Below are 11,057 nucleotides of genomic sequence, written 5' to 3' on the forward strand. Positions count from 1 at the left end.
TAGTGTATCCTTATTGCATACAGAATATTAACAGTGTTCACTGGTTAGGAAATATTAAATACTGTGTGAATGTTGGTATGTATGCATACGTATAGTACGCAAACAGTATATATAGTTGCCAATTGCAAGTGGTTTACCAGCTGAAGCTATCATGAAAAGAAAAGGAAAAGAACATTTTTTCATACTGAAGGAAGACTTTTATCAAATGACTTACAAAGAATTTCAGGATTTTAAGAACACTTTTATTCTTCATTTGTTTCATACTAAAAATGTTAATATAGTGACAAATAGAAAAGCATGCTTTTTCAGGTAAAAATGAAACATTACATCTGAAAATGTCATATTTTCCACTTTTAGCCAGCAGATGGCGCTCTCCGAGCAAATGAAGCTAACAGAAAACTACTGTACTGAAATGGTCAGTCCTGCCATGCAGTCTCATCTTTCCTTCTCTTCATCCAATAGCAATACCTAGCTCAGTGGTCTCCAAACTGCGGCCTGGGGGGGCCAAATGTGGCCCTTTGCTTGCTTTTATCTAGACCTTGGGGCATTATCCCCCCCCCCCCACCGACACCAACAATGGGGCACTATTCTTCTCACCAACACCAATGATGGGTCACTAATCCTGACATTGACACCAGTTATGGGGCACTTAGCCTCCCACTAACGCTGATGATGGGGTGCTAATCCTCCCACTGACACCAATGATGGGGCACTATTCCTTCCACTGACACCAATGATGGGGCACTATTCCTCCCACTGACACCAATGATGAGGCACTATTCCTCCCACTGACACCAATGATGGGGCACTATTCCTCCCACTGACATCAATGATGGGGCACTATTCCTCCCACTGACACCAATGATGAGGCACTATTCCTCCCACTGACACCAATGATGGGGCACTATTCCTCCCACTGACATCAATGATGGGGCACTATTCCTCCCACTGACACCAATGATGAGGCACTATTCCTCCCACTGACATCAATGATGGGGCACTATTCCTCCCACTGACATCAATGATGGGGCACTAATCCTGTCATTGACACCAGTTACAGTGGGGCAAAAAAGTATTTAGTCAGCCACCAATTGTGCAAGTTCTCCCACTTAAAAAGATGAGAGAGGCCTGTAATTGTCCTCATAGGTGTCACCTCAACTATGAGAGACAAAATGTGGAAACAAATCCAGACAATCACATTGTCTGATTTGGAAAGAATGTATTTGCAAATCATGGTGGAAAATAAATATTTTTGTCAATATCAAAAGTTCATCTCAATACTTTGTTATATCTCCTTTGTTGGCAATGACAGAGGACAAACGTTTTCTGTAAGTCCTCACAAGGTTGTCACACACTGTTGCTGGTATGTTGGCCTCCATGCAGATCTCCTCTAGAGCAGTGATGTTTTGGGGGCTGTCGCTGGGCAACACGGACTTTCAACTCCCTCCAAATGTTTTCTATGAGGTGGAGATCTGGAGACTGGCAAGGCCCCTCCAGGACCTTGAAATGCTTCCTACGAAGCCACTCCTTCGTTGCCCCGGGGTGGTGTGTTTGGGATCATTGTCATGCTGAAAGACCCAGCCACGTTTCATCTTCAATGCCCTTGCTGATGGGAGGAGGTTTGCACTCAAAATCTCATGATACATGGCCCCATTCATTCTTTCATGTACACCGATCAGTCGTCCTGTTCCCCTTTGCAGAGAAACAGCCCCAAAGCATGATGTTGCCACCCCCATGCTTCACAGTAGGTATGGTGTACTTTGGTTGCAACCCAGCATTCTCTCTCCTCCAAACACGACAAATTGTGTTTCTACCAAACAGTTCTACTTTGGTTTCATCTGACCATATGACATTCTCCCAATCTTCTTCTGGATCATCCAAATGCTCTCTAGCAAACCTAGGACGGGCCCGGACATGTATTGGCTTAAGCAGGGGGACACGTCTGGCACTGCAGGATTTGAGTCCCTGGCGGCATAGTGTGTCACTGATGGTAGCCTTTTTTACGTTGGTCTCAGCTCTCTGCAGATCATTCACTAAGTCATCGCCCCCCCCCCACCGGGTGGTTCTGGGATTTTTGCTCACCGTTCTTATGATCATTTTGACCCCACGGGGTAAGATCTTGTGTGGAGCCCCCAGATCAAGGGAGGTTATCAGTGGTCTTGTATATCTTCCATTTTCTAATTATTGCTCCCACAGTTGAATTCTTCACACCAAGCTGCTTGCCTATTGCAGATTCAGTCTTTGCAGCCTGGTGCGGGTCTACAATTTTGTTTCTGGTGTCCTTCGACAGCTCTTTGGTCTTCACCATAGTGGAGTTTGGAGCGTGAGTGTTTGATGTTGTGGACAGGTGTCCCGCAGCTGATTTCTTCACACCAAGCTGCTTGCCTATTGCAGATTCAGTCTTCCCAGCCTGGTGCAGGTCTACAATTTTGTTTCTGGTGTCCTTCGACAGCTCTTTGGTCTTCACCATAGTGGAGTTTGGAGCGTGACTGTTTGAGGTTGTGGACAGGTGTCTATCAGTGGTCTTGTATGTCTTCCATTTTCTAATTATTGCTCCCGCGGTTTAATTCTTCACACCAAGCTGCTTGCCTATTGCAGATTCAGTCTTCCCAGCCTGGTGCAGGTCTACAATTTTGTTTCTGGTGTCCTTCGACAGCTCTTTGGTCTTCACCATAGTGGAGTTTGGAGCGTGAGTGTTTGATGTTGTGGACAGGTGTCCCGCAGCTGATTTCTTCACACCAAGCTGCTTGCCTATTGCAGATTCAGTCTTTGCAGCCTGGTGCGGGTCTACAATTTTGTTTCTGGTGTCCTTCGACAGCTCTTTGGTCTTCACCATAGTGGAGTTTGGAGCGTGACTGTTTGAGGTTGTGGACAGGTGTCTATCAGTGGTCTTGTATGTCTTCCATTTTCTAATTATTGCTCCCACGGTTGAATTCTTCACACCAAGCTGCTTGCCTATTGTAGATTCGGTCTTCCCAGCCTGGTGCAGGTCTACAATTTTGTTTCTGGTGTCCTTCGACAGCTCTTTGGTCTTCACCATAGTGGAGTTTGGAGGGTGAGTGTTTGATGTTGTGGACAGGTGTCCCGCAGCTGATTTCTTCACACCAAGCTGCTTGCCTATTGCAGATTCAGTCTTTGCAGCCTGGTGCAGGTCTACAATTTTGTTTCTGGTGTCCTTCGACAGCTCTTTGGTCTTCACCATAGTGGAGTTTGGAGCGTGACTGTTTGAGGTTGTGGACAGGTGTCTATCAGTGGTCTTGTATGTCTTCCATTTCCTAATTATTGCTCCCACGGTTGAATTCTTCACACCAAGCTGCTTGCCTATTGCAGATTCAGTCTTCGCAGCCTGGTGCAGGTCTACAATTTTGTTTCTGGTGTCCTTCGACAGCTCTTTGGTCTTCACCATAGTGGAGTTTGGAGCGTGACTGTTTGAGGTTGTGGACAGGTGTCTTTTATACTGATAACAAGTTCAAACAGGTGCCATTAATACAGGTAATGAGTGAAGGACAGAGGAGCCTCTTAAAGAAGAATTCCGGAAAGCCGGAATTCTTGCTTGTTTGTAGGCAACCAAATACTTATTTTCCACCATAATTTGCAAATAAATTCTTTAGAAAATCAGATGTCACGTGATTGTCTGGATTTGTTTACACATTTTGTCTCTCATAGTTAAGGTATACCTATGGTGACAATTACAGGCCCCTCTCATCTTTTTAAGAGAACTTGCACAATTGGTGGCTGACTAAATACTTTTTTGCCCCATTGTATGGGGCACTAAGCCTCCCACTAACATTAGTGAAGGGACACCAATCCTCCCACTGACACCAATGATGGGGCACTATTCCTCCCACTGACACCAATGATAGGGTGCTATTCCTCCCACTGACACCAATGATGGGGAACTAGTCCTCCCACTGACACCAATGTTGGGGCACTATTCCTCCCACTGACACCAATGTTGGGGCACCATTCCTCCCACTGACACAAATGATGGAGCACTAGTCCTCCCGCTGACACCAATGATGGGGAACTAGTCCTCCCACTGACACCAATGATGGGGCACTATTCCTCCCACTGACACCAATGATAGGGTGCTATTCCTCCCACTGACACCAATGTTGGGGCACTATTCCTCCCACTGACAACAATGATGGGGCACTATCAAATGATGGAGCACTAGTCCTCCCGCTGACACCAATGATGGGGAACTAGTCCTCCCACTGACACCAAAGTTGGGGCACTATTCCTCCCACTGACACCAATGATGGGGAACTTGTCCTCCCACTGACACCAATGATGGGGAACTTGTCCTCCCAACTGACACCAATGTTGGGGCACCATTCCTCCCACTGACACAAATGATGGAGCACTAGTCCTCCCACTGACACCAATGATGGAGCACTAGTCCTCCCACCGACACCAATAGGGCAGCACAGTGGTGTAGTGGTTAGCACTTTCACCTAGCAGTAAGCTGGTTCAAATCCCAACCACGACACTACCTGCCTGGAGTTTGCATGTTCTCCCTGTGCCTGCGTGGGTTTCCTCTGGGTACTCCGGTCCAAAGACATGCAGGTAGGTTAATTGGCTTCTGTCCAAAATTGGCCCTAGTATATGAATGGGGACCTTGGATTGTGGGCTCCTTGAGGGTAGGGATCGATGTGAGTGTTCAATGTACAGGGATAGGGACAATTGTAGACACTCACTCAGGTTGAACTGGATGGACTGGTGTCTTTATTCAACCTAACTAACTATGAAACTATGAAACCAATGATGGGGCACTAGTCCTCCCATTGACACCCATGATAGGGCACTAATCCTCCCACTAACCCCATTGATGGCACACGAATCCTCCCCATTGATACCAACAATGGGGCACCATTACTCCCCTTAACACCAATAATGGGGCACTGTTTACTCCCATTGACACCAGGAATTTTTCTTCTCCCACTGGCCACAGCGCAGCCCCCCTAAAGTCTGACTAGCCCCGTGTTTAGAAAGTTTGGAGACCCTTGAACTAGCGTCTCCATCCCCATGAAGTCCTCCTTTTAAGGCTCTCCTGAAGATGAGTGAAAATCAGACTACGCTTCTAGAAGAACTAAATCTGTGAAATCGTCGATGTTTGACAAGTTCTGATTATTGTAGGTATCATTTGCCTCAAATCAGGGCAAAAAAAAAAAAAGAGGTCCCTCCCCCCCCCCGCGCCGTGAAATCCATGACTGATGTTAAGATTTGATTGTGTTGAAAGAACTTTTCACACTACGAACGGGAATGTGTCTTCTTACCCAGCTGATTCCTCTGATGCGTCTTAAGATTGGCCTTGAGCGAAAAACATCTCCCGCAATCAGGGCACGAATACGGCTTCTCGCCCGTGTGAGACCGAAGATGCCTGATCAGCTCCGATTTATGGAGAAAATACTTCCCGCACTCCGAACAGATGAGCGCCTTCTCGCCCATGTGCATTCTCTTATGCTTGGAAAGATTGGACTTCTGCGAAAAATATTTCCCACACTCAAGGCAGGCATACGGCTTCTCCCCCGTGTGGGTCCTGTGATGCCTGAGTAGTTCCGATTTGTGGGAAAAACATTTCCCGCAATCGGGGCAGAAATAGGCCTTGTCGCCCGTGTGATTCCTTTCGTGTTTTGTGAGGTTCGACTTTATCGTGAAACGTTTTCCGCACACGGAACAGGAATAGGGCTTTTCGCCCGTGTGAGATCTCTGATGCCTGACGAACTCCGACCTATACAAAAAACATTTCCCGCAATCGGAGCAGATTCGAATCTTATCGCTCTTGTGAGGTCTCTGACGTACAGAAAGACTTAATTCGGAGCAAAGATTTTCCCCACCCCCCTGAATTCTGCCACGGCCCCTCGCGGTGCGAGGTTTCTCAGAGCCAGGGGGTTTCCATGGTCTGTCCGCACTGTGACGTCCACCGTGCCTAGTGGAGCTCATTGTCTTTCCCCCTGCCCAGTCCTCATCTTCTATTTTACAACCTGCCCAGTCTCCCGCGATGTCCTCATCTTCCATTTTACAACCTGGAGGTAAAGTGAGACGACGCTTTGAGGGTTTCTTCATGGCGGGTCCTGGAAAAAAATATAAAAACATCATCAATAGATATGAGAGGGTTAGTTCACTTCCATCAAGATCCCATCTGGATCAGGTAGATATGAGTGAGGAGATGTTCTCTGTGGAGGTCCCAACCAGCTGGGACTCTTCCCCCCTCTTCAGTTCTTTGGTCCTCCTCCCAGATCACTTCTACATTTACACAGCCTTGTCAGAAGAGCAGGAACCAATGGGGGCTGGGAGGTCCATGCTCTTTTACACAACCACAAGCCTAGGCACTGGGTCATGTGATCTCTGATAAACAAGAGGGTCAAAGTTCAGACTTGAAGACCCTTTACCATAGAACAAGTGACCATAGGCCTAGGCTTCTGGTGATATGCAGCACTGGAGGGAGCTTGCAGCAGTATTTTCCAACCAGTCGGGACTCTTCTCCTCTTCAGTCAAAGGGCCTTTGGTCCTCCTCCCAGATCACTCTAACATCAAGGCCACCCTACGAGAGGCTTTTCAATGGACGCACTGCGCATAGTTCTGCGACAGGTCACAGGCGCACAGGTTCAAAGAGGCGCAGTCTGGCTAGCGGGCATCCAGCCGTGCACCAATGCGCATGCGCAGATCATGCACAGTGACGCCCAGTGGCCTTTAAAAGGGGCTCCAGTTGCATTGATCCTTTGCTGTTTGATCTGCAGCTTTACCCTGTGACCTGATCCTTTAAAACCGCATCTGATCCAGTACTTACCGGGCTTCCTGACCTCACTGCTGTCTCCGGTCCTGACCTTTGGCTTCCCTTGACCCTGCTTTCTTTACCTGTCTGCGTGATCTTTCGTTACTAACCCTGCCTGAACTTTGACCATTCGCTGCCTGCTGTTTCTGCCAGATTGATCCTCTGTGTATTACCTGGCTAGTCTGACCTTGCTCCTGACTGTTGTCTTGCGCCCGCTGCCCCTGAGGGCACCTGCATCCTCTTACCTGCATCCACAGCACCCAAGTCGGTTCCTGTCTCTGCCAGCTGTCATCATCTCCAGTCAAGAGAACTCTGCAGGCACTCATACCTCACTGTGCTCCTATGGTCACTGTTCCAACTCCAGTGATCCCGGAGCCAGGGCTGTACGAGAGGTCTCCCTCTGCATGTCAGGCTCACCTCCAAGGTACGTGTCAGGCTTAATCTGTGTTATCATATCTGTGCTACTGTAACCAGGAATGAAACACAACCTAATACTGCCAGCTGAACCACAAATAGGGCATCAGTACAGGGAGGTGACCATTATCAACCTATTATTGGCTGATATCACTAAGATCCCGCCCTACTCTGCACCAATCGGTGAGCAGTAACAGAGGAGAGATAAGAGAAGAATATATTATGGGTCACCTGTGCTGATCTCTGTAGGAGTGTCCTCCTCTATGAATGTCCTCGTCATTCCATCCTCCTCCATATATTGCTGATCAGCCATCACATACGTCTCTTCTTCTTCTTCTTCATCCTCAACTTTTATGTTCCTCAGATCTTCACCCTAAACCAACAGAATGGCAGAAAATACATCTGTAACATAGAAGTATTTATGATGTGAGATCACATAGAAAATATCATCTTCTAGAGTCCACACATCATCTCCACATGTCAGAGTGTTCAATCCCTTTATGTTCCCGACCCTCAACTCCACCTACCTGATGATGGTGGGGGATGGTGAGACCTTCCAGTGTGGAATCCCGGGAATACAGAGGACGGGGACATCTCTCTGGTGGTTTCCTCATATAAGATGTTTCCATCATATCCTTATAGAGATTCTTGTGTACTTCAAAAAGCTCCTTCACCACACCATACTCCTCATCATCCTCTTTATACTCTTCTTTAACAACAATATTATAATCCCAGATGTTTCCAATCTAAATATAGAATAAAGAATTAATTGTAACAAACATGTTTGTGTATAAATCATAACTTCCAATAATTGTCATTCATCTACCTGATAATGGTGGGGGGTGGTGTCTTCTTCCTGCGTGGAATCCCGGGAATACAGAGGACGGGGACATCTCTCTGGTGGGTTCCCATTACTGGATCCATCTGTAGGAAACACACACACTGACTGAATACATTGTTTCTATGTGTTTATCAGATGATGGGGGATCTAGGTGGAGCCTCCGTACTGCTCTCTCCTTTACAATAAAGTCTCCTCTTACCCGGTGATGTGAGGGGCGGCTGATTGGCCATCATGACGTCCTTGTAGAGATCCTTGTGTCCTTCTAAATACTCCCACTCCTCCATGGAGAAATAGACAGTGACATCCTGACACCTTATAGGAACCTGACACACACAATGATACAGTCACCATCCAGACACATCCCTTGTCTGTTACTGGATAATGTCCCAGAATTCCCAGAATCCTCCTCACCTCTCCTGTCAGCAGCTCCATCATCTTCTTGGTGACTTCTAGAATCTTCTCCATGTTGTGTCTCTCAGGTTTTAGGGAGTCACATGGAGGCACTGTGATGGTCATATGATCACCGGACTTCACAAGAGGAAATCTCTGTATTGAGGAACCAATAGGAATATCATGTTAGAATCCCAGAATCCTCCTCACCTCTCCGGTCAGGTCTGTGTTTTATTAATAGAGATAAGAGTGATGTCATGTGACCTCCCAGAATCCTCCTCACCTCTCCGGTCAGGTCTGTGTTTTATTAATAGAGATAAGAGTGATGTCATGTGACCTCCCAGAATCCTCCTCACCTCTCCGGTCAGCAGGCAGATGATCTCCAGGGTGAGGTTTAGTACCTTCTCAGTCATGTGACTAGAGATAAGATTGATGTCATGTGACCCTCCCAGAATCCTCCTCACCTCTCCGGTCAGGTCTGTGTTTTATTAATAGAGATAAGAGTGATGTCATGTGACCCTCCCAGAATCCTCCTCACCTCTCCGGTCAGGTCTGTGTTTTATTAATAGAGATAAGAGTGATGTCATGTGACCTCCTCCCAGAATCCTCCTCACCTCTCCGGTCAGGTCTGTGTTTTATTAATAGAGATAAGAGTGATGTCATGTGACCTCCTCCCAGAATCCTCCTCACCTCTCCGGTCAGGTCTGTGTTTTATTAATAGAGATAAGAGTGATGTCATGTGACCCTCCCAGAATCCTCCTCACCTCTCCGGTCAGGTCTGTGTTTTATTAATAGAGATAAGAGTGATGTCATGTGACCTCCCAGAATCCTCCTCACCTCTCCGGTCAGCTCTGTGTTTTATTAATAGAGATAAGAGTGATGTCATGTGACCTCCTCCCAGAATCCTCCTCACCTCTCCGGTCAGGTCTGTGTTTTATTAATAGAGATAAGAGTGATGTCATGTGACCCTCCCAGAATCCTCCTCACCTCTCCGGTCAGGTCTGTGTTTTATTAATAGAGATAAGAGTGATGTCATGTGACCCTCCCAGAATCCCCCTCACCTCTCCGGTCAGGTCTGTGTTTTATTAATAGAGATAAGAGTGATGTCATGTGACCTCCCAGAATCCTCCTCACCTCTCCGGTCAGCAGGTAGATGATCTCCAGGGTGAGGTTTAGTACCTTCTCAGTCATGTGACTCCGGTCCTCCTCCATCCTCATTCGTGGGATCTAGAAGATCGAGAAGGATGAATGAATGAATGAAATACTTGTATAGCGCACAATGCGAACTGAATCGCCTCTAGGCGCTGTGGCGAGCTTTGATCATCTGCTAAAAGAGGAAGGTCTTGAGTTTTTTCCTAAAAGCCAGGTGATTTTCAACTGGATAGAGGTTTCTACTTAGACAGGTAAGGATGATACATTATAACCAAGACATATATATATATATATATATGTATAATACCATAAATGTAGTGCTTATGCCCTGTTCATAGTCCAAATATTTAAAAAACATCTCCAATTAGAAGAGTCCACTCAGTGCTGATCCACACAAAGGAATGTGTATAAAGGGGTCCGCCACCAAGAAAGAAGGTTCATACTGACCCTTACCGCAAAAGATGGACCACTTAATCAAAAGTAGTCAAATGCAGTTCATGAGGATACTTTAACTCCAATTTCCCATACGTGCGGTATGATTGATCCCTTGAAACCAAACACGATCCACTTCAAGCAGGAATTCACCACACCAACATACGGGAATGGGCAAAAAGAAACTTCATTGCGCAGTATTACTCTCATGGTCTGTATCTCAGCCTTAGATACATACAGTATATAAATGGGGGAATGTTCTCACCCTGAAGGGTTTAATCTAGGTTTCCACACTATATATGTGTGTATCATCATCTGCTGGAGATAAAAGACGTCACAGTGACTATGGAGGAAGAGGACGGAACATGATGGGGGGGTTACTGGGTGTAAATAGAAAATAAAATCCTATTACCTCCTCTGCTGCCACTTCCAGCAATGTCTCCTCTTTTATGCTCTCAACTCACCTCTCACCCGGAACTTCCTGTCTGTAGCGGACATCACTTCCTGTCTTCCATAGAGACTTCCTGTCTGGGGTAGAAGAGATCGCCATCTTGTGGAGTTCAGAGGAACTGCAGCGCCCCCAGAAACATCTCGTAACGTGAACACGGCCTCGTGCTTTGTGCGTATGCACTGTATATCTTTATAGATGAAAACCGGTCAACTTGGAAGATACTCGGCTTTGAGGGTTGTTTCCTGGATTTTACCGGAGCTTATTGAGGATCTCCATGAGAGGAAAAAATGTATGATAAAAAATTGACAAAAACATAATTTGAAAAATGAAATAGGTGTGGCAGATCACCGGCTCACCCCTGGTGTGGGGTCACGGGTGGGGGGGGGGGGATCCCGGAGTCGAGAACAGACTTAAGGTAAGGGATACCAAAGCATAGGGAAACACACAGCGGTGTAACTATCAAAATGGTAACGTTTATTAGTACAAAATGTAATCAAACAAAAAGACCAGAAATCTTCACCACACCATAATAAAAAAAACATTTGTGACAACGTTGTCAGAAAAAAATTAAAAGAAAGGACCCAAGCTCTCATTACCCA

General features: G+C 46.4%; 1 protein-coding gene across 3 annotated transcripts; it reads right to left on the reverse strand.

Moving 5' to 3' along the window:
- Positions 1 to 220: 220 nt before the first annotated feature.
- LOC143955729 (uncharacterized) lies at positions 221 to 10,803 on the reverse strand. Of its 3 annotated transcripts, none has more exons than XM_077465847.1 (8): positions 10,420 to 10,803; positions 9,558 to 9,650; positions 8,445 to 8,579; positions 8,233 to 8,356; positions 8,019 to 8,116; positions 7,720 to 7,938; positions 7,424 to 7,565; positions 221 to 6,077 (listed from the first exon to the last, which is right to left on the reverse strand). In XM_077465847.1, the coding sequence occupies exons 2-8, from the start codon at positions 9,639 to 9,641 to the stop codon at positions 5,254 to 5,256; spliced, it is 1,626 nt and encodes a 541-aa protein (XP_077321973.1). In that variant the 5' UTR covers positions 9,642 to 9,650; positions 10,420 to 10,803; the 3' UTR covers positions 221 to 5,253. The 3 variants fall into 3 exon arrangements, with proteins under 3 accessions (XP_077321973.1, XP_077321972.1, XP_077321974.1); XM_077465846.1 differs by having other exon boundaries at positions 10,029 to 10,803; XM_077465848.1 differs by lacking the exons at positions 9,558 to 9,650; positions 10,420 to 10,803 and adding an exon at positions 8,780 to 9,109.
- Between the last annotated feature and the right edge of the window lie 254 nt (positions 10,804 to 11,057).

The sequence above is a fragment of the Lithobates pipiens genome, unplaced genomic scaffold (genome assembly GCF_037356315.1).
Source record: "Lithobates pipiens isolate NorthernLeopardFrog02 unplaced genomic scaffold, aLitPip1_a1.2 Scaffold_35, whole genome shotgun sequence".
Taxonomy (NCBI): Eukaryota; Metazoa; Chordata; class Amphibia; order Anura; family Ranidae; genus Lithobates; species Lithobates pipiens.